Source organism: Podarcis melisellensis (genome assembly GCF_964234715.1).
Source record: "Podarcis melisellensis genome assembly, chromosome: 9".
NCBI classification, from domain to species: Eukaryota; Metazoa; Chordata; class Lepidosauria; order Squamata; family Lacertidae; genus Podarcis; species Podarcis melisellensis.
In genome coordinates, this window is record NC_138541.1 from 59,350,523 (window position 1) to 59,376,740 (window position 26,218).

The following is a 26,218-nucleotide window of genomic DNA, read 5'->3' on the forward strand; positions in this document are numbered from 1 at the left end:
AATAGAACTGGGGCCCCACTGTTCACTAGGAAATTCTGTCTAGCATCTTTGGTCTGAGTAAGCGCAAAATATCAGTGAAAATATATAGTATACACATTTTCAAATTAGGTACTTCAAAATACTCACCTGAACATATTTCCCAATGATTTTTATAATTTCCAAATTGAACTGCTTCACTGGTGCTGCAGACAGGTCAATGTGACTCAAAAGGCTGTAAATGATTTGCAGTAAAGATTGCTGCATGCTGGATAGACCTTTCTCTAGCAGCTAAAAACAAACGTATAAAAATTGATTTAATCTGTTGTCTTCAAAATAGCAGAAATTTGCTTTAAATTTGTAGTTTTGATTATGTGACTTTTTTCAATGTAAAAGAATTCTGATACTGGAAACAGAAAGCTATTGAACTAAACTGTATTTTCCAAATCCAATATTTTTTTTAAGCAGTTCCAACCTACCACCTTAAAAGGGAAACCCACAGAATTTACCCACCAGGAAACCTTTCTGCTTGAGATCTGAAGCATACGTGTTTCTGTAGGGGAGACCCATGCAAATCCAGTGGCAGGAGCAGTGGACTAGCATTTGTATCACCCTAAATTTGCTGCCACTGTATCTCTTCTACTCTCCATCTCAGTATGCTGGCTGCAGACTCAGCCAGATGATGGTCAGGTGGAGAGCACAGCAACACCAACCCATCCACAGTTACAACTAGCTAAGAGTATTGGACTGTGACCAGGGAGATGAGGGTTCAAATTCCCAATCAGCCATGAAGCTCACTGGGTAACCTTGGGCTAGTGACTCTCTCTCAGCCTAAACTACCTCACAAGGTTATTGTGAGGAGCTCTATCTTGAGCTCATTGGAGGAAAAGGTGGCATATAAATGTTACAAATATAAAATAAATAAAGGGACACAGGGTTCCAGGTAAGGGGAGGGGGAAAGAAGATGAAGGAACAGTCATTCTGGACTTTCTGTGGATAGCAGGGTCCCTGTCTCTTTCCAAATCATGAAACCAGGAGGGAGATAAGCTGTTTCACTGCATTGCCAAGTCAATAACATGAACCACATTGGAGTAGATCAATCTCTTACACAAGAAGAAAATCCCTTACTCCAAACCTATTTGACATTTATCTATGAAAGGACTAAATGCTCAGCTTTATTTAAGTGGGAAATAGTATAGCACAGGGATGTGGGTGGTGCTGTGGGTTAAACCACAGAGCCTAGGACTTGCTGATCAGAAGGTCAGCGGTTCGAATCCCTGCAACGGGGTGAGCTCCCATTGCTCGGTCCCTGCTTCTGCCAACCCAGCAGTTTGAAAGCACGTCAAATGCAAGTAGATAAATAGGTACTGCTCCAGCGGGAAGGTAAACGGCGTTTCCGTGCGCTGCACTGGTCCGCCAGAAGCGGCTTAGTCATGCTGGCCACATGACCCGGAAGCTGTACGTCGGCTCCCTCGGCCAATAAAGCGATATGAGCGCTGCAACCCCAAAGTCGGCAACAACTGGACCTAATGGTCAGGGGTCCCTTTACCTTTTTAGTACAGGCATGTCCAACAAGTAGATCACTGGACATCTCCGGTAGATCACTGGCTCCCCCCAAAGAAGCTGAACTATGGCTCCCCTCAAAAAAGCTCAACATTTTACCTCCTCCATGAAAAAACTCAATAAATTTGACCCAAACCCCCCAAAAATGGGCCTTTCTCCTTCCTAAAAAAAGCTCAACAGCTTTGACCTGAACTCAAAAAGGGGGGTAGATTACTGCCAGTTTTTAACTCTAGATCGCAGACTCTTGGGAGTTGGCCACCCCTGGTATAGCACAATTGAGAGAGACACTTTAAATCATGTAAAATGATATATTATTTCATTACCTCTGCAAGGTATGTTATAAGATTAAAAGTAGTTTCTGAGAAGGAGTCATGCAAGTATCTGCACACGACATTAATCCAGTTAGAACAGTCTCTGGAATAACTGTGTGTACTGTATAAACTCATCATATGAGCCAAATTAGCAAGCGTTGGGGACTTCTCCTCTGCACAAACCTATGAAAGACAAAAATGCAAAATATTATGTTAAGTGAACACCTTTTAAGTATAGTTTTTGAATTTTAAAAAGGTGAGGCCTTATAAGAAGCTTATGGTCAATAAAACTGAGGACGTTACTATGAAAATCTGTAAGGCTGCTGATATGCAGCAATACTGTTGGAAAACCAAATCATAAAGGCTACTTCTAGGTTTATATCCAATGAAGTGGATTGTACCAGAAATATATCGGTCATCAAACAAGGGTTTGCACTGTAGCATCAACTATCAAATCATTCAGTTATTTATCTAGTGCATCCTCTACAATGTTTGTCTTGCACATTATTTCCAATATCTGATTTCTATCCCACCCAGCCCACCACACCCTCAATAAAAAAGTGCTCCACCACATGGCCACATTAACATAACAATCAGGCCTACTTTTATTATACAAAGTAGCCTGAACTACCATTGCTGAATTGTTGCATAACATATTATCACTATTATGCGTCTCTAAAATTTTAAGATTAAACTAAAATAGTCAGTTTGAAGAAACTCAGCTTCCCTAGATAAACTTCGGAATAGTTCTTGGTTTTGTGATATTTGCATAAAATTTGACTCACAAACATTAAAGAAACACTTCCCCCCCCCTTTGACTATTTTAAGAATAAATATGCCCTTTGGGAAGAAATTTAATTACACTTTGGCACCTCATTTAATGTGGTTTCCCAAGTGTTCTATCATTCATTCAGGCAGACTATTACTGCCTCACCCCTCCCTGCCTTGCCAACATACTGGAGAACAAATAGCTCATTAGTAAAAGCAGATGTTTAATCACATTTCCATCTCTGCCTTCACTATGGAAGCCAAAAGTAATTTTCTGAACGGTGTCAGTCTGCTACGTACCTTGGCTATTCTGTCGGCTGTTTCTTTACAGAACTGAGTTGGGTTATCAAAATGTTGGATTAGATGAGGCAATAAACACAAGATGTTAAGAGGAAATCCTGCACGGAAAAATATGAAGCATAATTTATCTGTACAAAAACATTCCCGGTGTTTTCTGACCACTTTCTCCAAGAATTCTTACCCGGAAAAGCTATCTAAAACCAGTAAGTATGAAACTTAATTCTCTGAGAAATCTTACTATATCATGCCATTATTACAATGTCTCTCTGTATAATATTTGTCTTTTACAAAAACTAAGATGAGCCTGCTGGATCATGCCAGTGGCCCATTTAGTCCAGCATCCTGTTCTTACTGTGGCTGCCCAGATGCTTATAGGAAGTGGGCAAGCAGGACCTGAGGGCAGCAGCACTCTCTTCTCCTGCGGGGTCTGGCAACCAGTCTTCAGAAGCATACTGCCTTTAAAGCTAGAGGTGGACAGTGGTTGTTGTCCTGGTGATTGTCTGAGCTGCTAAGGGAAGTAAGTAGTACCCAGACTGACCCTTGCAGGAATCGACCTCAGCGCTCAAATGGGTCACCTCAGGAGGAGCAGGATGGAAGGAGGAGAAAGAGAGAGGAAAGAAACTGGGGAGCGGTGGAGAGGAGGAGAGATAATGCTGCCTTTTGGTAAGAAACTGTTGGTGGGAAAGAGCGTATTCTGGGAGGTGAGAGGAGATATTCTGCCCCTTGTGGCTGAGATACTGTGATCTGAAGAAGAAAGGACACATTGCAGTCTTGGGGAAGAAAACAGAGTCAAGGAGATGGAGGTCAGTGAGTGGAGTGACAAGGGAATATAGTCTTAATCTAGTTCTGGTATCTTTTTCCTCTGCACTGTTATGAACTCTTCTAGTGCACCATTCGTTTTTCAAGTCAGTTTTACACAGTTCCTCAATTATAACTCACAATTAACTAGCTTCACAGTTCAGTACAGCGTGGCTCCGTACATTTACATTTTAAAAGTATACCTGCTAACTGGGAGGGATCCACCAACGTATGTTTGGAGACTGTGATAAGTTTGCTGAGCAAGTGAACAGTCATTTCCTGCGTAGAAACGGAGGTAAAACCTTTCAGGAACAGCTGCTGAAGGCCTGGAAAGTTATTCCATTTTAATTTACTCTGCATCTTCTCAATCTTTTCTCTACTCTCAGATTTATCCAGAGGCAAGTGAACAAGAAGTTTGTTGAGCAGCCTGAGAGCCAGGAGGTATTCGTATTCATAATCTGATTCTAGCAAAGACGCGGCAATCCAAAATATGGTAGCCATCAGGTTCATCGGATCAGTAGTGGGCTGCACATCGTGCATTCCTCCCTCTCTCAGGGAGGAAAGGCTTCTAGTCCTGGCTAAGCTGTTGGGATGATTTATCCTTCCATCCATTATATCCAGTGTGTTGCTCCTGCGACGATCGCTCTTCCGATCAACTATTAAACTCAGTCTCAAAGAGTTGCTTCTCATGTTACTATAATAGCCTAAAAAGTTGCCACTGCTAATGGGACTTGTGCTTAGGTTTATCTGACCAGTGCTTTTCCTGTTTGCTGCATATTTGTTTCCCAATAGTGGATCATAATATGAAGCGCTGAAATGAAAAGAGAATATGGCACGTTGAGAGTCACATTCCACACTCACATAGCACTAAAAAAAGGGAGGTTAACATCCTTTAATTTCAGATACTGAATGAACAACCTTGTACAATCCGGTTCTTTTGCTTGCTTGATGATAATAGAATAAACTGCATGTTTCTTGTCTTGAACAGATCAACAAAAATTTACTCCCAACATTTTAAACACTAGCAGGTCTAACGAGAGCTTCAGCACAGGAAAGAAAAATGCTGATTTCTTCAGATCACCGTGAAACAGTGGTAATCTAGACCAATGTTTCCCAACCTTTGGTCTCCAGCTGTTTTTGGACTACAGTTCCCATCATCCCTGACCACTGGTCTTACTAGCTAAGGATGATGGGAGTTGTAGTCCAAAAACAGCTGGAGACCCAAGGCTGGGAAACACTGATCTAGACACTTCTCTATTCAGAGAGTTAGCTCCAAAATCCTCATGCACAAACAGAAGGAACATATGAATGTTTATGGGGATCATGTATGACACCCCCCCCCATTCTAGCTCAGTGTATTCTATCACATCCTCATCTGGAGCATCTTTGACCTTCTAGAACTGTTTTTCAGGTGGCTTGGCAAAAATTCAATTTTTCTTTAAAATATTCATATCCCATCTTTTCAGATAAAATCCTCATGAGGTGCCTTATTGAATCATAGAATTGCAGAAATGGAAGAGACCCTCAGGGTCATCTGGCGCAACCCCTTGCAATGCAGGAATCTCAACTAAAGCATTCAAATGGATATTTTAAAAAAAACACTAAACTGATTACAGTATATAATCCAAACCAAATTATGCAATATGCAGCACAAGCCGATTAAGAAAAGGCTTGACAAAATGAAAACAAGTCTTCAGGGCCTCTCTAAAAACAACTGAAGAAAAGCTTTACAAAACTCTTGGGGAAAGGAGTTCCAAAAATGTGGGGCCACTGCAGAAAAGACCAAGGGGGTGAGAAATCAGTTTTTGTTGTATATATGTGTTTGGATGCACTCTGAATGATAAAAGCGTCAAACCTATGCATAAGTACCTACATCTTTTGAAAAACAATGGGGCTTACTTGTGAATATATATGCATAAGATTTCACTGTAAATCCTACGTTCTGAATTTACTAGCTTATGGTTTATGTGTATCAATCATGCCATCTTCAGTCAGTTTTTGCACACTTCAGAATACTTTAGTCAGTGGAAAGGAAAGGGAATTGTGTGTGGCAAGCTGTGTTAAACAGTCACCCAGCCAACAGTTTTGGTCAACAATTCCATTCATGTTTGGGTCTGCAAGTAGATACGTTTGGTTTTTTTCCAACTTCTCTCTGCAACTACAACAGTCAGCTTTAGAGGCCATACATCCCTTCCCTATCCATTACGAAGCAATTTCATAGCCAAGATGTTGCAAGAAACATTTCGGAAACAAACGAAAGTAAACTACCAGCAATTCTTACTGGGAAAGCGCAGCGAGAAGATCATAATGCTTCATGGTGTCTGCTAGTGTATCAACAGCTGACTCCAAGGTGAGAAGTAGTTCTATGACAAAACCCTGTAAGGGGGAGGGAGAGAAAATTAGTGCTAGAGACAGATGACAGAAAGTAAAGCCCCTTGCATATGATATATTCTATCAACAATGTATATTTCTTCCTTTGCTAGAAACTGAGATTGCACAGCTTCTCTGACTTTATTTTTTGATACCGAGAACCCAGAGGGGAGAGTGCTCTTGTGCTTAAATCTGGCTTGCAGCTTTCCCACTGGTATCTGGTTTCCCACAGGATGCTGGACTAGATGGGCCATTGGCCTGATCCAGCAAGTTCTTCTTATGTTCTTAAGTTAGATGTGAATCCATCTGCCATTCTCTCATCCATTTAGGATGTGCAGAACATTGGGTCACATGACATACCAAACCATGATTTAGTGAGATAAAGGAGTCCCTGTAGGTCTCAGGGTTCAGCATTCTCCTTCTAGGTAGCTGGTGGTGTTTGGTAGCCCCTACTCCCACCTTTGGACCTGAACAATATACAGTGGTACCTTGGTTCTCAAACACCTTGGTGCTCAAACAACTTGGAACCCAAACACTGCAAACCCGGAAGTAAGTGTTCCGGTTTGCGAACTTTTTTCAGAAGCCGAACATGCTCTGTTTTGAGTGTTATGCTTCCGATTTGAATGCCACACTTCCGTTTTGAGTGTTATGCTAAGGTCTGTCTGTTTTTTATATTTATTTTGTGTTTTTGTTTTTGCGACTTTTTTGTTTTGTTTTTTGTGACTGTGTGGAACCCAGTTCAGCTACTGATTGATTGACTGTGTGACTGCAGTACATTGTTTATTGCTTTCATTTTATGCATCAATGGTCTCATTAGATAGTAAAATTCATGTTAAATTGCTGTTTTAGGGCGTGTTTTTAAAAGTCTGGAACGGATTAACCCATTTTGCATTACTTTCCATGGGAAAGTGCACCTTGGTTTTGGAATGCTTTGGTTTTAGAACAGACTTCCGCAGCAGATTAGGTTTGAGAACCAAGGTACTACTGTAGTATCATCAGTAAACATGGCCATCTCACTGCTCACCCCTAACTCTAGATCAGGGGTCAGCAACCTTTTTCAGCCGTGGGCCGGTCCACTGTCCCTCAGACCATGTAGTGGGCCAGACTATATTTTGGGGGGGAAATGTGAACAAATTCCTATGCCCCACAAATAACCCAGAGATGCATTTTAAATAAAAGGACACATTCTACTCATGTAAAAACACACTGATTCCCAGACAATCCGCAAGCCAGATTGAGAAGACGACTGGGCTGCATAGGAATTCGTTCATATTTTTTTCCAAAATATAGTCCAGGCCACCACATGGTCTGAGGGACAGTGGACCGGCCCACAGCTGAAAAAGGTTGCTGACTCCTGTTCTAGAACGTCAAATCTTTTCACTACTATCTGCCTCAGTTCCTCAGAGTTCCTTCCTGCAAAAGTTAGTTCAGTTGCTGGGATCTGCCTTCTATCTTCCACTGTGAAGACAGAAACAAAGAATTCATTCATCTTCTGTGCAATCTCTTTATCCTCCTTTAGCACACTTTAGACTCTCTTGCTCTGGAGAACTAAAAGCTGCTGAAGTTCTCCCCTCAATCTGTTTAGGAGGAGAAGAGGAGAGCAAAGGAGCGTGAGCACTAAGTTTCATTTCTGCTTATGCGCAGCGTCCTATACCACAGTTTACCGTGATGCGCAAACTGGGCCTTTACCTTACAGAGTCGTATTTCTGCCTGAAGGAAACTTAGGCCTGTTTCAAACATCTGGTAAATCGCATATTTACGCCATCAAGTAGTAGTAGTAGTAGTAGTAGTAGTAATAATAATAATAATAATTTATTTGTACCCCGCCCATCTGGCTGGGTTTCCCCAGCCACTCTGGGCGGCTTCCAACAAAGATGAAAAATACACTAAAATGTCACATATTAAAAACTTCCCTGAACAGGGAAGTAATGAGTGAACAAGGAAAAAAGGTACTCTTTAAAACTGATCCAAAAGAAACAATAAATGCAAATACCTGAGCTTCTTCTCCTGCATCTCCAACAGTTTCTACAAGCCTAGATAGAATGTCAGAAAGTGTGGCTGCAGAAAGAGGTTGCTTCAGTGCTCTGAAAATCTGAAAGGATCTTCCAGCATAATGCCGAGAGGAGCAAGAAAGTGCAGTTTGCAGGGCAACTTCGCTGAGATGGTGCTCTAACTGAAATCCAACTGTAAGATAAAGTTAGTAGTAAGAATGTGGGGTGAGGACCGAGGTTCAGGAAGGATTCTGAGTTCACGATCAGGCTTTACGCGCAGCCACAGGCTGTGTAGGCATTTGCAAACAGTGAGCGATACCTCACTCTCAAAGCTTGAAGCGAGGGGGCAGAGTTGCACAGGAGGGAGATGGCAAGAAACACAGATTACGCATCCTCAGTAGCAACGAGATGGTTGGACTTACTAGAAATATATACTTAAATAAACCCAATATACACCTCCTGCCTTCATTCCCCCAAGTACCAGGGAAAATTAAACATATACAGTAATACCTCTGCGAACGTCCACCTCGTCTAGTGTCTGCTTTGGCGAACGTCTGCGGCAAACCCGGAAATATTGGAATGGGTTACTTCCGGGTTTAGCACTCGCGCATGCGCAGACATGGCGCTTTGCCCTGTGTCCTTTTTGGCTAGCAGCCGGGGCTCCAGAACAGATCCCAGTTGCAAAGCAAGGTACGACTGTATATCTGAATATATATCATGAACATTTTCTTATATAGGAGCTGTACAGTATTTATTTTTAAGGAATCTTCTTTTACTGAATTTACTGAATACTGTACCATACTTCAGCTTTTTCAACCATACCTGAACTTGACTGTTTAAATGCAGAAACAACATGCTTTAGGAATACAGTTAACTGCTCAGCGCTCTTTATGCTTGGATTCTTTGCTGAAACATCTTCATGGTTCCAAAGCGGTCCTCGTTTCCTAGGAGTAACAAATAACCAAGCCCAAATCTCATTTCTCAGAAATATTAGGAACATTCAGCATAAAGATGGAAGGCTTCCTGTTTTACCCACAAGCATTTTCCAATATAAAATGCAGTGGGTGTTAACAAGTATACAGCAATTCTGAAGACGTGTAAAGCCTTCTTGTCATAAATGATACTGCAACATTTCTAAACACCGCCTGGCATATTTTTGGTACTAGAAAGTGTTTATCAACACTTCAGAGAAGAACAGAATTCTAAGATTGTATGAAAAATTCAAGGTGGGGAAACATACCAGTAAGGCTGCCCCCCCCCCAAAAAAAGCGCTATGAAGGGCTTTACTTACGAAAGATAAAGATAATATACTTAGTAGCATAAGTGTCCTACAAAGCAAGACACGGCTAGCCAAACTGATCACTACTCAATGCAAGAGCTTTAAACCATAATGTACCTTCTGAAAGCTCTGGTGTTAAAGCACAAGCCTATTTGCCTTTTTCTCTTTACGTTCACAATGGGACTGAAAACATAGCATGCTTGTATTTTCATACAGATAAGTAACAGCAGCTAACTTTTAAATGTTACCTTGAAGTAATAAACTCCATAAGTGATTTCATTTTCTCCTCTTGCTCCCCTGAAATGTCAACTTCACTGAGGATGGTGCTATGCATATGAGAAATGGCAGCACTGGTATTTCCTAAACTGATGCTAGAAGAGGTAGAACTTGAACTGAGCCCTGAGTCTGTCATTGGGGAGGGCTGGTGATCCGGTATAAAATCATTAACACCTAATTATAGAAAGAAAAAATGAGTTCCCATACAGTAAAATGGCAGTCAAGATCTACTTTATTTATTCATTCAACTGAAAGCATTTTTAGCAACTTGATTTTTAAAAATCTCTAAAAGAGATACAAAAATACAACAGAAAACAATAAATCAGTGTCATGTAAACAGAAGGAAACACAAAAACAGCAAAACAGTATTTTAAAAAGCAGGAATTCAGCAGTAGCAGGATTTAATCTAATGGGTCAGGGAATTTTTGAGCAAATCAATGCGTCTTCACAAGTTGTTACTAACAGATGTTAGAAGTGCAATTTAATAAAAATAGAAACAACAAAACCAAATATTTTCGTGAGATCAACTACTCTTTGTGATTATATTGTATGACAAAGTGCTGCCATCTGCTGGAAAGTAATAGAGAGCGCCCAACTAGTGGGGATATTACAAAGCCTTGGAGAGGTCTGGAGAGAGATCTTCTCCCCCGATTTGGTACCAGCCTATACATGTTTTGCACATTGCTCTCACCCTGATCCATTCTGCAGGAACAGAATTAATCCGTTTTGGAGGCGAATGCTTCCAAGCCTCTCTCCACTGTGCAGGAGGAAAAGAGGAGACAGAGGGGCATAGAGCCCCAAGGCTTGCCTAGGCTCATTTCCTTCTCCTAGACGGGCTACCTTCCTTTGTTGACAAGACCCATCTGCTCCTCACTTCCCTCTACAGCATGTGCAGAAACCACCTTCTTGACTGTTGGATCCACTGTTGGTCTCATCTGCTCAATGTACCAGAGCCTGTCTTCTGATGAAGAGGAAGTCCCTATCTCACTGAAGGTTTGAGACCTGGTTTAGCCGGCCAGTCGAAGCCATTTCCTGGGGTGTGGCTGCTGTCGCATGCTGACAGCTTCTCGGAGCCATAGGTGAAAGCTGAGTGCAGGGAGTGGACCAAAGGTGGGCAAACCCTAGAAGGAGCACCATGTGTCCCCCACTATCCCTTCTTAATGGATAATGCACCTTCATCAAGCAGCTATGCTCCGAATAGCTTTTATTTTCAATGGCTAAAGTGTATGTTGTTATTGACAGTATAACACTTTAACCTCTTAACATAATGTTGCATTATTTCTTCAGAAATATTTAATTCATTTAATGTACCTGTGAATATGTAATCCAAATGTGCTGTTTGTTTGACAGTGAGCACCCGGGGTTCATTAAACTCCCTGTTCCTGAGAAGGACAGAAGCCACAGACTGGACATTACTGTTAGAGCCCATCGCTATCAACAAATGCAATAGGAGGCGTTTACAGTGTTCGTATACTTCAGGATGGTGGTGATCAAGTCCTGTAAGCAATAAAGTTAATGTCAGATGTACCACAGCAACAATGACATCACCCTTATGATCTTTTGTATTATTGTAATTTAAATGTAAGTTTGCTACACTAAACATATCAGAGGTCTACCATTTTTGGGGGGGGGGGGAGTCGGTGATGTATATGATCTCTCATTCATTATTATAACGTATACAATACGCAGGAGTTATAAATACAGTGGTACCTCAGGTTACATACGCTTCAGGTTACAGACTCTGCTAACCCAGAAATATTACCTTGGGTTAAGAACTTTGCTTCAGGATGAGAACAGAAATCAGGCTCCGGCAGTGCGGCGGCAGCAGGAGGCCCCATTAGCTAAAGTGGTGCTTCAGGTTAAGAACAGTTTCAGGTTAAGAACAGACCTCCAGAATGAATTAAGTTCTTAACCCGAGGTACCACTGTATGTGTTTTCAAACTACAAATATTTTTATGCAATATAAAAACAAGAGTTCTCCCCTTGTGATCCTTGGCTACTCCGTTTCAAAATTTGTGGTTTACCTCTGATTGCCAAAATTGTCTTACTTTAACACAGATAAGCCATCTCTTTTGTAGTGATTAAAAGGCAAGAGCACAAAACAATGAGCTAACATTGTCTCTCATGTTTTAATAAAGATGTTATTACCTATAAAAACTGCATGAAGCAAGAGGTGCAGGTAGGTTCCCCAGTCAACCTTCACACTGTGGTCAATGATCAAGTCAGTCAACAAAATCACTGCTATGTTACACCTACAAGCAAAAACAATTAGTAAGGTTAAAAGAACAGAATGCAGAAGCAGTTTCTTTTTAAGATGCAATACTTTTAAATGAAACTTTGATAGTAGTCTAGTTACATTATTACTATTTCATATAAAGTTCCCAACAGTCAAAACAAATCTGATTCTTTCAGGAAAATTGACTTTAAAAATATTAGTTATGATGATACAGACAACATTTGAATATGAAGTATGCCTTAATATGACCGTGCCACAGCTTAACTGCTTCTATTTAGGAAGCAAATCTGAATTCAATTTTCTGATCATGTTCAGTGCCAAGGCAATACAGAATCAAAAACTTGTAAAGGAAGGTTTAGTACACAACTATTGTTACTACTCTTTCAGACAGGAGGGATACTCAGAATGTTGGTGGTCACTAACATCTTAACGCTAAGAGCAGCCCTGCAAAAATAGACCAAAAATTCATCCAGAATCAGAACAAGGGAATTGTTTCCAACAGTGGTTAGGCAGATGCATTTGGGAAGTCCTCTCAGGTGAATAATTCAAGGGTTCTCTCATGCTGTACAGATCTAGAAATGAATATACAGAAGTACCAATAACTCTGAACATGAAGGTTCTATCATGATTAATAGTTGTTGATTGACAAGAATTCAATCCTAGCTTTGTCAAAGGACAGGTCAACCCGAATTTTTACTTCCACCATACTTTTGGGAAAACAAAAGTTAGAGCAAAAGGCCTCATTGCAGAAAGCGATTTGGAGCTGAGGAACCACCTGCAACCTGAGAGTTTCCTGGGTGAGATTTCTCCAAGATAGTAACAAGACAATAGGCCCTCTGCTTTGGAAAATGGAACTTCTCGGTCTGTGGAACGCCCTCCCATCAGTTTATTTCAAGGAAATAAACAACTATCTGACTTTTAGAAGACATCTGAAGGCTGCCCTGTTTAGGGAAGTTTTTGATGTTTTATTGTATCTTTAATATTTTGTTGGAAGTCGCCCAGAGTCATTGGGGAAACCCAGTCAGATGGACAGGGTATAAATAATAAATTACTATTGCTACAGCTACTACTACTACTGTGGCAATGTGACCCCAAAGGCAGAGAGACTCAAGAAGCATGGGTTGAAACTTTTCCCCTACAAAGGCCATAATTTAAAATATTGGATACTAACCATTCCTCCTGTGTAAGGCACAAACAGCTGATCTTCCCATCTCTTGGGGAAGGGACAATTGTGACATGCACGCTGAATATTAAAAGGAACTTGCATTGTTTCCATTTACTTTTCTTGCTTACCTATGAAGAGACATGCCTGGGGAGGTTGTTTCAGGCAAATAATCTACCAGCGGTGACCAACAGCCCCCTGAAGGCGGAAATGGTAAAGGCTCCCCTTCATTGTGCTCCATCACTTTCAGCCGCCAGTTTGAGTACAGTGGCATTGAATCACCTATTAAAAGTATTCATTTTATAGTTGAATATTAATGCATTCATGTTAGCAGAAACATGTTCTTTTCAAATATGCAAGTAGTACCATTGCATTCCATACAATTCCCAATACTGTTCTGCATTCCAAAAGTTGCTTCATACAGTCTCTCTCCCCCCAACACACACAAACCTATTATATGTTCTAAGCTGATTGCATGGAAGGATGTTCCCACATGTTTCTGGAAGCTATTACCATGAAAGCCTCACACTGATGAAAAAAGAACCTGCTCACAAGCAAACAAGAGAAATATAAAAATGGCACAGGAAGAAAATCCGTACATTCAACAACAGGGCAATTAAAAAAAAATGACTCCAATGGCTTTCCACAAAAGAGAGTGGAAAAAAAGGTAACAGTAAAGGTAAAGGACCCCTGGATGGTTAAGTCTGATCAAAGGTGACTATGGGGTTGCGGCGCTCATCTCGCTTTCAGGCCAAAAGAGCCGGTGTTTCTCCACAGACAGCTTTCTGGGTCATGTGGCCAGCATGACTAAACTGCTTCTGGCGCAACGGAACACCATGATGGAAACCAGAGCACATGGAAATGCCGTTTACTTTTCCGCCAAAGTGGTACCTATTTATCCACTTGCACTGGCATGCTTTCGAACTGCTAGGTTGGCAGGAGCTGGAACAAAGCAATGGGAGCTCACCCCATCACACAGATTTGAACTGCCAGCTTTCTGATCAGCAAGCCCAAGAGGCTCAGTGGTTTAGACCACAGCGCCACGTGCATCTCTTTTACAAAAGCGAGTAAGTTGTACTCAACCTGCTCCAACCATAGACAGGATTGGTCTGGTGAGGGGAGAGGCTCTTCCTCTTGGGAGAAGTAAGCAGAAGGCTGTTTAGGACCCTGCCTGTCACCCACAGGAGGAGGTGTCATCCCTATCAGAGGAATGCCCTGTGTCTGGATCTAGCAAAAACAACAATTTTTGCCACAAACTCTTTGAGCTGACACTGTTCATGTACATAATTAAAACATGAATTACTAAGGAGACTGTAATATATATATATTTTTACTTTTCTCTTCTTCATATGATCCTCCAGAACTGCTGCTATAACGAGATTCTAGCCTGTGGTGTTGGCGGTTCAGATTGCTGTTTAGTCCACTGTAGATATCTAGATGTACATAGCTAAAGGAATAAAAATAATGGTGTCAACTAGAGATATACATTTGTTTCTTAAAATGTTGCACTGTCATCTTTTGTTCAAGGTTGGTATATAATATACATAATTATTCAACATTTTGTCTCATAATTTACTCCCATCCCCCTTCAGCCTCCACCTTCTACTAAGGGACCCGCAACAAGCCATTTAAAAATAACTGTACCTTGACTGGCTACATTTTTTGTAATAAAAAAGGCTTATTTTTATTCCAATTCCAATTCTTTGAGGTACTACTTACTTTTCATCAATGCTATCTTTTGCATGCTTAATGTCAGGATTACCATCAGTGGGCGCCACCATTGTATTGCTACTGGAAGTGGTTCCTGAAATTTAAAGTAACAGCGTATTTAGGATGAAAAATGTACATGAATGTACATGTACATGAATTATGGAAGTTACTTAAACATCCTGACCTATTACTTTGTTTTGCTCTGCATATGAACTCTACTTATCAAGCCAGTGCAAATGAAAGATGCAAGGAGCCATGCAGCTAGATGTGCATCCCCAGATGTGCTTTGGATTCGTTTTTCTTGAAATCCCACCCCCACCTCCCGGGCACAATATAACATGGCAAACCTTTGAAACTGAAATAAGTTTCACCAAACAGTTTGTGACTGGGTTTGCAAATAAATGGAAAAAATACTTTCAGTGGTCCTGTTCCTGAATTTTTTAATACATATTTTCAGGGACGAAGAGAAGAGCTAATGCTTGACTGCTCTTTTGTCGTTGATCTCTCAGAGCTTCCAAACATTATTTTGAAATAGCGCTGCATCTAGAATTCATATTCTCCCTTCCCCATTTCTTTGAAATGGTGAGGGAGGCAGCACCAGGTAAACTATTCATGTCACCCAAACTCCTCCCAAACAAGTATTTTCCCTCCATTGTTCATAACACAGGTATTTAACAATTCAGATTTAAAAAAATAAGGTTAAAATAAAGCTTCATACTGAAATAATGTAAAAATCTATACCAGGCTTTTTACCTAACAGACCCGTGGATATAGGGTGGTATATAAATTCAAACAATCAATTCCAAATATATCCATTTAAGTACAGCAAAATATTAGTTAAATTCATACCCTCACCTGAGGTGACAGAAGGGATTTTGTAACTGGAAGTGATGCGATAATATGGTGGATTATCCATATGAGTGACTCCAGAACTGACTGGATCAGTAAGCTGCAACTCAGTCACCAGCTCTTCCAAAAGCTGCATGGTTTTATCTCTACCCAGGTAAACAATGACTTTCTTCACCTGCCATTCAAACAAATCACTAAACATGAAGTCTGACATTGCTTGTGTTTAAATATTAATTAGGATAACATTTATTTTTTATATTGGCAGTCAAATTGCATAAAACAACACAAAAATACTCCCCCACCAACACACATAGCTCTTAAACCAGGGGTGGGAGATATATCTTGCCCCTGAAAAGGTTTTGTGCCCCACGGAAACCCCCTAAAATGTCATTGTAATTATTCTAGGGTGGTTTTTTTAAAGTTACTGATTTCACCAGTAGGTTCCCTCCTATGATGCCTAATTTTTTGTGGTCTCCACATTCCATTTTTCAAAATAAAAAACATCCAATTAACTTTATTTTTTACAGACCGCACCTGTGATGCCCCCAAAAGTTTTTATGAACGTCCAAGCATCCCTTAAATATGCTTGTTGCATTTCTTTTTTTCCATGTTTTACTGACTGCTCCTCTAGGTCCTTCACTTTGATGCCAAAAAGGTTTTTGGGGGGACTCCAGTCCTCCCATTTTTATTTTTTTACTGACTACACCTGCAGATCCCTTGCTGCGATTCTGTGATGCCAAAAGGCTCTTGTGACTGCACCTAAGACCTTCCTGAAAATTCTGCTTTAAACTTTAAAGAAGAAAAAGTTTAAAAACTGAAATTAAGATTGAAAGACAATGATTTTACATAGTGTAGAAGACATGACATGTCCGCTTTTATATGGACTCCCCCAAGGGTTGCCCATGGGTCAACATGGCCATTAGCCCCCAAAACGTTAATCTTCCTTGTCTTAAAACATCTTATAGCAACTGAATATTTTTCATTCTCTTTAATATTAAAGGATGTGTTCAATATAAAGAGAACAAAATAAGAACAAAAACCTAAATAAAACTCCACACGTATAATCAATGTCAAAGATTTCTTCTTTACATCAAAGTGATTGATTATTATTAGTACACTTAGTTTTAAAATGTTATACGCAAACATTATTTCAGCCTTTGATGTTGTACTGCAATATTTCATGGAAGGGTCAATCAATGGCAATTTTGTAATTGACTTCAAAGGGTTATGGATTACATTCTCATAAAGGAAATACATTCTGGAAGTATTTTCCTCCTCCTCCAAAGGGTTCAATGTGGTCTACACAGAGTTATCCCATTTTATTTTTACAACCACTATACGAGGGAGATTGGACTATGTGTGAGAGAGAAACTACCTGAAGGTGAGCTTTGGTCAAGCACAGATTTGAACCCAGTTGTTCTCTGTCAAAAATTATCCCTTAAAAGTTATTCTTAAGTGAAACAGGGACATAACAAAGAGCTTCCATGTCACTTACGTAAGGCAAGAGGCTGGGTTCACTGTTCACTCCACAAATGCTGATCAAAAAATGCAGAATTATTTTCAAATTCTTTGGCCAACTGTCTGCTAGAGTAATCCAGACGTTCTCGATTTCTGACCATGCCACTTCATCACCATACTAGAAAACAATGTTGAGACATTCATTTCCAACAAGTTCAACAATCTCATTCATATGTGTGTGTGTGTGTATGTATCTACCTGAAGAAAATAATTTACTATGAGATATGTTTCAAAGTCAACAGTAAAAGAAATGATAAGCTTTATTTAAGCAACTTAAACCCACAAGCATTTCTAGGACTCTGAAGCTTGTTTCACAAACAGCCATCTGTATTAAGTGTGTTAATTTTCACAATGTCATTGTTTGCCCTGAGCTGGCTTCCAAACGTGAGCCTTTCCTGTGCACACAACTTCTTCTGCCCCTTCTTCTCAGTGCACCACAATTAAACCCAGAAATCTTCAGATAACCATAGTTTCCTGTAGCATTCAAACCATAATTATAGTTTCCGGCATGTTCCAAAGCTGGTAACCAGTTTTTCCAATGTGAATGAAACTGGAAATGATGGTTCAACTGAAATTGTTCTGGCATATTTTGGCACACTGAGAGGACAGCAGCAAAAGGGTAGCACAAGAATGGGGTGTGCATGCAAAAGCATATCTGCGATTATCTCCCCACCCTTTCTATCTAAATCCACGTTCTGAATCTAGATGAAGGCAAGCAAATTGAAGCTTAGCCCAGACAAGCTAGATGTGCTCCTGAGCAGTCAAACTGTCTTGGATGTAGGTGAAGAAATCATATATGGTGGTTTAGGTGGGGGAAGGATGGGCGCCTAAGCTTGAACCACTGGGAGATAGCTCACCATGCAAATTAGCAGCACTGTGATATACTAATGAACTTTCTCAAAGTAAGTTTTAGCCTATTGCGACTCCTCTGTAACTTTTAGAACAATTTTGCAATTGAAAGTGTGAAACATCAGTGATTTGAGTTACACAGTGAAGTTCAGTACCCAGTACTAGCATTCCTACTAATAACAGTATCACCTCAAAATGGAAAATCCACTTAAGACCCAAACCTTTAGCTTACCTTTGCTGTCATATACATGAGGTTGTTTAAAACCAAAGCAGAAGCCTGTGGTGATCCCCAACCTTCGCCTCTTAGCCAGCGCCTGCTGTTCACCATCAGCTCTCTATCTTTCAAGGAATCCTCTTCATCTTCATCTTGCCGCCGAATTGTGGGCAAAGGTTTCAGATCCATCAATTCAATATTATTCATCCACGGTAGCAGATAGTGTAGCATCACCTGTCTTCCAGAGGGATGTGCCATTTGAATTCTCTGGCTTACCTCTATATTTAATAATTAAAAGATAAACAAATCTCTGCGTTATGAGAAAAGATGCATTTTTGTTTGTTTTCTGCAGAAACCCATGTTGAAAAATGTGAACTAGACTGAACAGAAGCAGTAAGGAGAATTATGTGCTTTACTCATACTGGTAGGAGGCTTAGATCAACAGTCATGGTCATATGAAAAAAGATGCGGTCCCTCTCATTTGTATGAATTCCTGCCTCTAGAGAGAAAAGGCAGCTGTGCAAAACTAGTGGGAAAGTACAAGGGGTTGTGCTTTAGACAATCAAACATTGACTTAACAGGCTGAGAGATATAAAGAAGCATTTGACCATACACATAGCTCCTTTGTGTGACCCACAATTAAAGCAGAAGTCTATAAGTAATAAGCTAGTAATAAGTTTCCCAAATTGAAGGAGAAGAAGAGTTTGGATTTGATATCCCACCTTTCACTCCCTTTAAGGAGTCTCAAAGCGGCTAACATTCTCCTTTCCCTTCCTCCTACACAACAAACACTCTGTGGGGTGAGTGGGGCTGAGAGACTTCAAAGAAGTGTGACTGGCCCAAGGTCCCCCAGCAGCTGCATGTGGAGGAGCGGAGACGCGAACCCAGTTCACCAGATTACGAGACTACCGCTCTTAACCACTACACCATACTGGAACAGGATGATCAAAGGGACTGTGCACATGGGCAAAAGGAATAATTTGTGTTACCATTAAAAGCCCTTCCTTCTTAAGTGTCAGGATTTGATACTCCTTACAGATCGAAGGCAGGAAACACTGGAATAAGGGAAATTGTTGGTGCTAACTCACTCCTTCGAATCTTCATTTCCTGCCTTTGCTCAAAGCCAAATACCAATTATAGACCAAAGGGAGAATCCTCAAATCTTATCTTGCTTGTTGAGGCATGTGTTTCACTTCAAAGCAGGCCAATGACTTGCTACACTAAAATAATGCACAATTAGGACTGTGCTATGCTATCAGAAATCAATAAGACTACTGTTAACAATAAAGAAAGTCAAAGAGAGCTTGAAAGCACAGTAAAATGTATTCAGATAAGTTTAACGTTTCCTAAAAACAAACATCCTAGCATCAGCAAATGTTCTAATATACCTGAAAATATTGCAAGTGTTAATTCTGGGTATGTCCTTGCTAATTCTTCAGAAAGTTGATAATAGGACACAGAGTACAAATGTGGCAAAGGCAAAGGCTGGCTCAGTACCCCATCTGTTCTTTGAACCTCAAGTTTATGAGCATAGCGAAACATCTTCGGCTCTAAAATCTAGAAAAATAAGATGAACAAAAAATTGTCTTGGGATAGTAATTCAAGTACGAAGAATATTATTTTAAACAATAAACATGTAAGTCATTGTTCATAGAAAACCAATCGGACATCATCAACTTGTATTAGGTTGGGGTCAGAATACTGATATTTGTTACCATGTTAACATTATGCAACAATATTATAAATAATCAAACACTTATAGATCTTAATTTTCTAAAAGCCTTTCATACAAACCTGTAGGAGCTGCATAGCAACTTCGTAGATAGCCCTAGAAGAGTCAGCCGCTTTAAATAATATAAGATTGAGAAGAGTAACTGTGTCACATTGGTAATCCCTGTAAAGAAAATGAAACACAAACCACTTTGAGATGCTTAAAATGAGCAAGCAAATAACATTTTAAAAATAGTAACATCCATCTTAACTGATTCCACGCCCCCCCCCCAAGTAACTTTATCTAATACCTGTTTTGGAATACACTGGCTATGGCTTTAAAGCATCCAGCTGCTACCCGCTTAGAGCCTGTATAACAGCGATCTACAGCCCAGTACATGAGGTTACTCTGGTCGGGGTTGAGCTCCAACAGCAACATAACTGCCTCACAGCCAAGCTGATGAACCTAAAAACAATACAATAAAAAACTCAAGAGTTGCAACCAACAGTTTTAAGTTATTAACTGAACAAGAACTACAGAAATTTTATCTACCCATTTCCAGCAGTAAAGCTTTTAAAAAGAAGTAGACTCATAATAAAGGTTTCTGGAATTAATTTACAAAAGCATTTTGCCTTTTCCAATGTCAAGTCAGAGGTTAGATGAATAGATATTGTAAAGATGTTAACTTTTACATCAATATATTACAGCTGACACCCCCCTCCATTGTTTTTTTTAAAACCTCTTAGCAGATCTGAGATGGTAAGAGACCTCAACTCATCTTTAAATTTGCCGGACTATTTTTAGTGTGGCAAGAGAAGGTACTATACATTTTGCAGGTTCCTGAAATCTCAGCCAGATTATCTGACTACAAACCACTCTTTTTAAGGTCACTGGTGCTTATACATTACCTTCTTATCCTGCGAATCCAAAATATTATCCAGCCATTTATACAAATAGCCATCTGATGAGAGACCTACATTATCTGCCACAGGGCCACAACAAAGTACAGCAGACATAGCCTTTAAAGAAATGGGATAAAAGAGGTTGTTATTGTTTTACTTTAAAAAACAAACAAACTAGGGTTATAGTAGGGTTGCCATGTGTCTGGGAATTCCTGGACATGTCCTCTTTTGAGGGTCCTACATGCCCATCCAGGGGAAATTTTACATTTTTTAAGCAAATGTCCTGGGTTTGGGATAAAATAAAAATAAAAATTGTGTGCAGGCAGCTCTGGCTCTGTTGGCCTGGCCTCTGGCTCTGGATTGGTCAGGTTGGGCTTGGCAGTGGGGCTATTGGGCGATTGTCCTAAAAAAGCTCATCAACTTTCTGTGCCCAGATTTTTACCTCTTGAAATATGGCAACCCTAGATGTAGCTAATGTTAGTCCTACTCAGAGTAGACCTACTGAAATTACTAACTTGAGTCCAGTAATTTCAACGAGTCTATTCTGAGTAGACAACCCTCCAGATTTTATTCCAAGGACAAACATGTGGGAACATTAATGTTTTAGGTGCGAGTGAAGGTTATCACAATCTTGAAATCAAAGCTAACAATATGGCAGCTGATGAAATATCACTATTAGTAATACGTTCTTAAGAGTGTTACCTTTAATGCACAGTACTGATGTCTGTTTATTTGCATGTTTCTATCACTATATCTGTCCAGAGGAGTAAACATGATGCTGAAAGGTCCTGCCCAGTGACTGAACAACATAAAGAGGCTGTGTCGGAGGCTCTGCTGTGGAAAGACACTTCTTCTCTGGTGAACTACAAAAGCAACACAGATGAACAAAGCAAAAATCCTTTTACATAAACCAAATATATACCAGCGATAGACAACAAAAACTTAGCTTGTCTTTTAAGAAATGAACAAACGTAAAGGTGAACTCTCTTAACCAGATTGCCTTCTATTCTTTACTGTCATCAAATCAAAGCTGTGCCTTAGACTGTTCTATGCAGAAATGTAACATTCCTTACCCAAGAAATAGATAAACCAACATATCTTTACAATGTGTAACATCAGGAGAGAACGGAGAAGTTAAATATATAGATGAAGACAATGAACAAAATGCCTTTGAGTTGACTTGAAAAATGAGTGTCTACTGCCTTTACACTTTCACTGAATGCAAACACTGTGGCAGCAATTGTAGCTAGGCAGTGGCGTTTTTTGCCAGTTCCCCATAAAAACAGCTCAAAAACAGCATTGTGGGGTTCTTTGCGATGTTGCCAAAAAAGTTCATCAATTTGGCCAAAATGAAAAATAGCTCAACAAAAAAACTTTTCTGTCCAGATTTTCATTGTTTGAAATATTGGTTTGTTAGAGACAAACGAGCCACTATCCCAGGTTTGGCTGTAATACAAAGTATCATCTTCCTAATTTGTGTGAAGCAATGAGATAAGTGACTGGGCTTCATGCATCAGTGCAAACCATGGTTTATTAACTTACCACTACATGTGAATGCAACCAATGGAAAGTTGAACTGGAATGGATAATTTTAAAATATAGTAAACTTGGAAGAGCAAGATTTTAATGATACATTTGATCATCAGCACACTCCTCAAATGTAGAAATAAAATCACAATTACTTATGAGCATGACCTTTATTTGGGCTTGATGTACTAAAATGGAATCAATATGAAACCTTTTCTGAATAAATACCTGGAACATTCTGAATGATATTTGCCACTAAGGCACTAAAATGGCATCGGATATCTTTCAGTGTGTCAGAGTCCTTTTCATTTTCTGCTTCTAGGAGTTGCCTTGTTAGATCCACATACTCCAATAAAGTGTTGTTGAGGGAATGTGTTTCATTATCAAGGCCACCACTTGCACTATAAAGAAAACATGAAAATTACAAGATAAAAATATGAAAACACAGTCTTCTGGAATTAACATTCCCAAAGTTTCAGAAAACGTTTTCGGAGAGACAGAGAGCATTTAGTAGGAAATCTTTGAGCTGCCAAGCACTTGAATCCTATAGTTGCTGCACTGCTGATGCTATATAGCAACTCTGCAACTAAAACCATTTTGCCAAGGATATTCCTTAGTACTATGCAAAGCAACTATGACCACAGTACGCTGAGCTGTTCTGCATGCGTTAGTACAAGACATATAGAAAGCTCATCTCCTTTTGGTGAAGGTAATCACCAAAGGTGGACTTCCCACTCTGCCCTGTTTCTGAATAGCTTGGCCTGGGGGGAAATGGGGTGAGCATCTGGCCAGAGTAGTGAGCTGACCAGGTCAGGGGGAATGTATAGGCTTCAAAAAAGAAAAAAGAAAAGTCTAGAAAAAAATGTCCGGAAAATGAGAAGGGTTGAGGCACACACAGGAGATGATAGACCAATATAACACAGTCACTATACAAACACCCAGGTGAAGGCAGCAATAAAAATTGATCTTAAAGGGCAATGATATGCAGAAAAGCTTCTTTAACAGAAATCACTGTTAATTTCTGCCTTCAACCACTTGGGGGAGCTCAACTCTCACTTGATTTCATCTTACCTGCATGCAATACTAATAGACATGGGATGTATATAGATAGATTGCTTTGTACACTGAAGGTATACAGTGGTACCTCAGGTTAAGTACTTAATTCGTTCTGGAGGCCTGTACTTAGCCTGAAACTGTTCTTAGCCTGAAGCACCACTTTAACTAATGGGGCCTCCTGCTGCCGCCGCGCCGCTGGAGCACGATTTCTGTTCTCATCCTGAAGCAAAGTTCTTAACCTGAAGCACTATTTTTGGGTTAGCGGAGTCTGTAACCTGAAACGTATGTAACCTAAAGCGTATGTAACCTGAGGTACCACTGTATTTAACTTTTACACTTGCACATCCCACACCTATAGCTATGCTCTGAACACTCTCTCACTCTCTCTCTCTCTCTCTCTCTCTCTCTCTCTCACACACACACACACACACACACACACAGAAAGAGAGGAAGTTATCCTCTTTTCCTTGCACCCAGATGCCCCAGGTAGGTTTGGGCTTCACTTTGCAGCATGTTAGTACTGCAGCTAAACCTAGTTGCCTTTGGCAGAATCCTATTCAGAAACTTTGTGCTTACCTGTGACTAATGACACCAGCATCTGCCAACAGTTCAAATATCCGTACAAGCTGTACACGTAAAATATCTCGACGCCTGCGCCGTTTCATGTTCTGTCAGGAAAGATAAATAGAGCAGCACAGTTAAATTACAACTGAATATGACAGAAGGCTTCAAAACACCTGTTTTAGATTATATGCCATTTGGGGCATTTATTTCCCAGCTGGACAAAGACAAACTAAACGAAGCACTATGTTGACAATTGAAAAACAACTCCCAGACTTTTAGAAGACATCTGAAGGCAGCCCTGTTTAGGGAAGCTTTTAATATTTAATAGACTATTGTATTTTAATATTCTGTTGGAAGCCGCCCAGAGTGGCTGGGGAAACCCAGCCAGATGGGCGGAGTATTATTATTTATTTATTTATTTATTTATTTATTTATTTATTTATTTATTTATTTTGATATTGCTATTTCCTGGCATTAGAATTTTGAAGCAATATGCTATTTCGCAACGTGTTTTTTATACTACCAGAACGACTAGATATGTCTGCTTATATTTGCTAGTAGGTTTCCAAGATATGTTCAGATAATACTTTTTAACATTTAGCATTAAACTTTATCAGGATAGGCTCTTACTGCCTATTCACTATTGACAAAGAGGGTGGCACAATAATTAAAATCCAACAAAACTCAAACATGTCCAAGGAAGTATTTATCTTAAGCTCATCCAACAAATGGCACATGGGAAATAGATACTGTGCACAGCTCCTCTCTTGGAAAGTGTTAAAGGGAGATTTTCAATCAAAGTTCCTGATGCAGAACTCTCAGAGCTCAAAAGTCACTTGTACAGCCTAGCAGTAATATAATAAAAGAGAAACTTGTCACAGTAGTAACCTCCAGCATAGTTGACTATAGAAGCTCAACTTAATCAGTCTATTTGATCTATGCTAGCGCCTAAGCACAGCTATGGAACAAGATTACGATAATTTAAATGTCATATAGCAGAAATGCACCCAAATTATGTATTATGTATGTATGTAAATTATGTATATGTATGTCATCACAACAGTCTCAATTGTGACAGGTAGTAAAAATAAGAACAGCAATGTCTGTCACTCAAGTGAACAGCATATTTGAGTTTTCCCTAAGCATACAATTTGTCCCTGCTGTGCAAATGAAGAAAACTCAAGCCACACTCAAACATCTGCTTTGTGTATGGATGCATAACTCCATGTAAAATCTCACAGGCAAGCTTGTTTTCTCCTGCTCTGGAGGGTAAGACTTTAACCAATGGCTTCAAGTTAAAAGAGAAGAGATTCTGAGTAAACATACAAAAAAACTTTCTGACAGTAAGAGCTGTTCCACAGTGGAACAGTCCTCCCCCGGAGGTTGTGGACTCTCCTTCCTTAGAGATTTTTAATCAGAGGTTGGATAGCCATCTGTCATGGATGCTTTAGCTGAGATTCCTGCATTGCAGGGAGCTGGACGAAATGACCCTTGGGGTCCCTTCCAATTCTACAATTCTATGATTTTATGATTACCTCTGGCCTTCTTTCAAGCGCTTCTTTAATTATAGGATGCAACTCTTCTATTAATTCCCTGGAAGAAAATTACAAATCATCATGAGAATACTGTAAAATCAGTAATTATGTCTCCAAATATTACAACCAAGCACATTCAGATATCAGTTTATGCTTTGATACATGTATTTAAATTCGCTTATGGTAACCTTAGGAACATATCTATCTATATATATATCTATTGTGAATTTTCATTAAGGTATTTTTTAAAAAAAATAAATACTTATCTGCCTTGCTAGCCAAAGCAGACCCAGAAACCTGACCCTGTTCTCAGAGGAGGCAGAAGAAAGACTGGATCGCTGCAGGAAATGGAAGATGTTGCCTATTGTAGGCCCCAGTCTTTTGTTCTAGGAAAGAGCCTGCCTATCAGTAGACAGTGAAGAGAATAGCCCAGTGATCTAGAATTCTAGCGGTGACAAGTAGTGAGATGTACAGCTTATATGAGAAGTGCATGACTAACACAAGCAAGGGGGGAATTGAATGTAGTTTAGATATTCAACTATGTTTGACAAAATATAGCAGGTTTCTAAATCCAGGCATTCCGTTGCTTTTCCCAATGGTGAGGAGTTTCTAAAAACATGCACATACAGACTTAACACCCAACAGTACTGGAATCCTCTTATGCTGATGGTATTATCATCTACTATCTACTTCACAGACTTTGAGAACCTTACAGAAGTCAATCTAAGCATGCAAATAGTGGCTCTCCAAAAT

General features: G+C 39.9%; 1 protein-coding gene across 9 annotated transcripts in view; it reads right to left on the reverse strand.

Moving 5' to 3' along the window:
• Positions 1–26,218, reverse strand: part of FRYL (FRY like transcription coactivator) — a 146,581-nt gene that overhangs the window by 29,791 nt on the left and 90,572 nt on the right. For all 9 annotated transcript variants that reach the window (XM_081924280.1, XM_081924279.1, XM_081924275.1 and 6 more), the window contains 24 exons: positions 25,466–25,523; positions 23,943–24,034; positions 22,539–22,711; positions 21,486–21,646; positions 20,790–20,900; positions 20,192–20,346; positions 19,965–20,064; positions 19,559–19,727; positions 18,189–18,448; positions 17,085–17,225; positions 15,596–15,764; positions 14,750–14,834; positions 14,365–14,477; positions 13,162–13,312; positions 11,781–11,884; positions 10,944–11,129; positions 9,605–9,806; positions 8,900–9,021; positions 8,080–8,270; positions 5,998–6,092; positions 3,920–4,527; positions 2,919–3,016; positions 1,863–2,033; positions 127–267 (listed from right to left, as the gene is read on the reverse strand). In XM_081924280.1, coding sequence (XP_081780406.1) covers positions 127–267; positions 1,863–2,033; positions 2,919–3,016; positions 3,920–4,527; positions 5,998–6,092; positions 8,080–8,270; positions 8,900–9,021; positions 9,605–9,806; positions 10,944–11,129; positions 11,781–11,884; positions 13,162–13,312; positions 14,365–14,477; positions 14,750–14,834; positions 15,596–15,764; positions 17,085–17,225; positions 18,189–18,448; positions 19,559–19,727; positions 19,965–20,064; positions 20,192–20,346; positions 20,790–20,900; positions 21,486–21,646; positions 22,539–22,711; positions 23,943–24,034; positions 25,466–25,523 — 3,856 coding nt within the window. The remainder of the gene's footprint in view (positions 1–126; positions 268–1,862; positions 2,034–2,918; positions 3,017–3,919; positions 4,528–5,997; positions 6,093–8,079; positions 8,271–8,899; positions 9,022–9,604; positions 9,807–10,943; positions 11,130–11,780; positions 11,885–13,161; positions 13,313–14,364; positions 14,478–14,749; positions 14,835–15,595; positions 15,765–17,084; positions 17,226–18,188; positions 18,449–19,558; positions 19,728–19,964; positions 20,065–20,191; positions 20,347–20,789; positions 20,901–21,485; positions 21,647–22,538; positions 22,712–23,942; positions 24,035–25,465; positions 25,524–26,218) is intronic.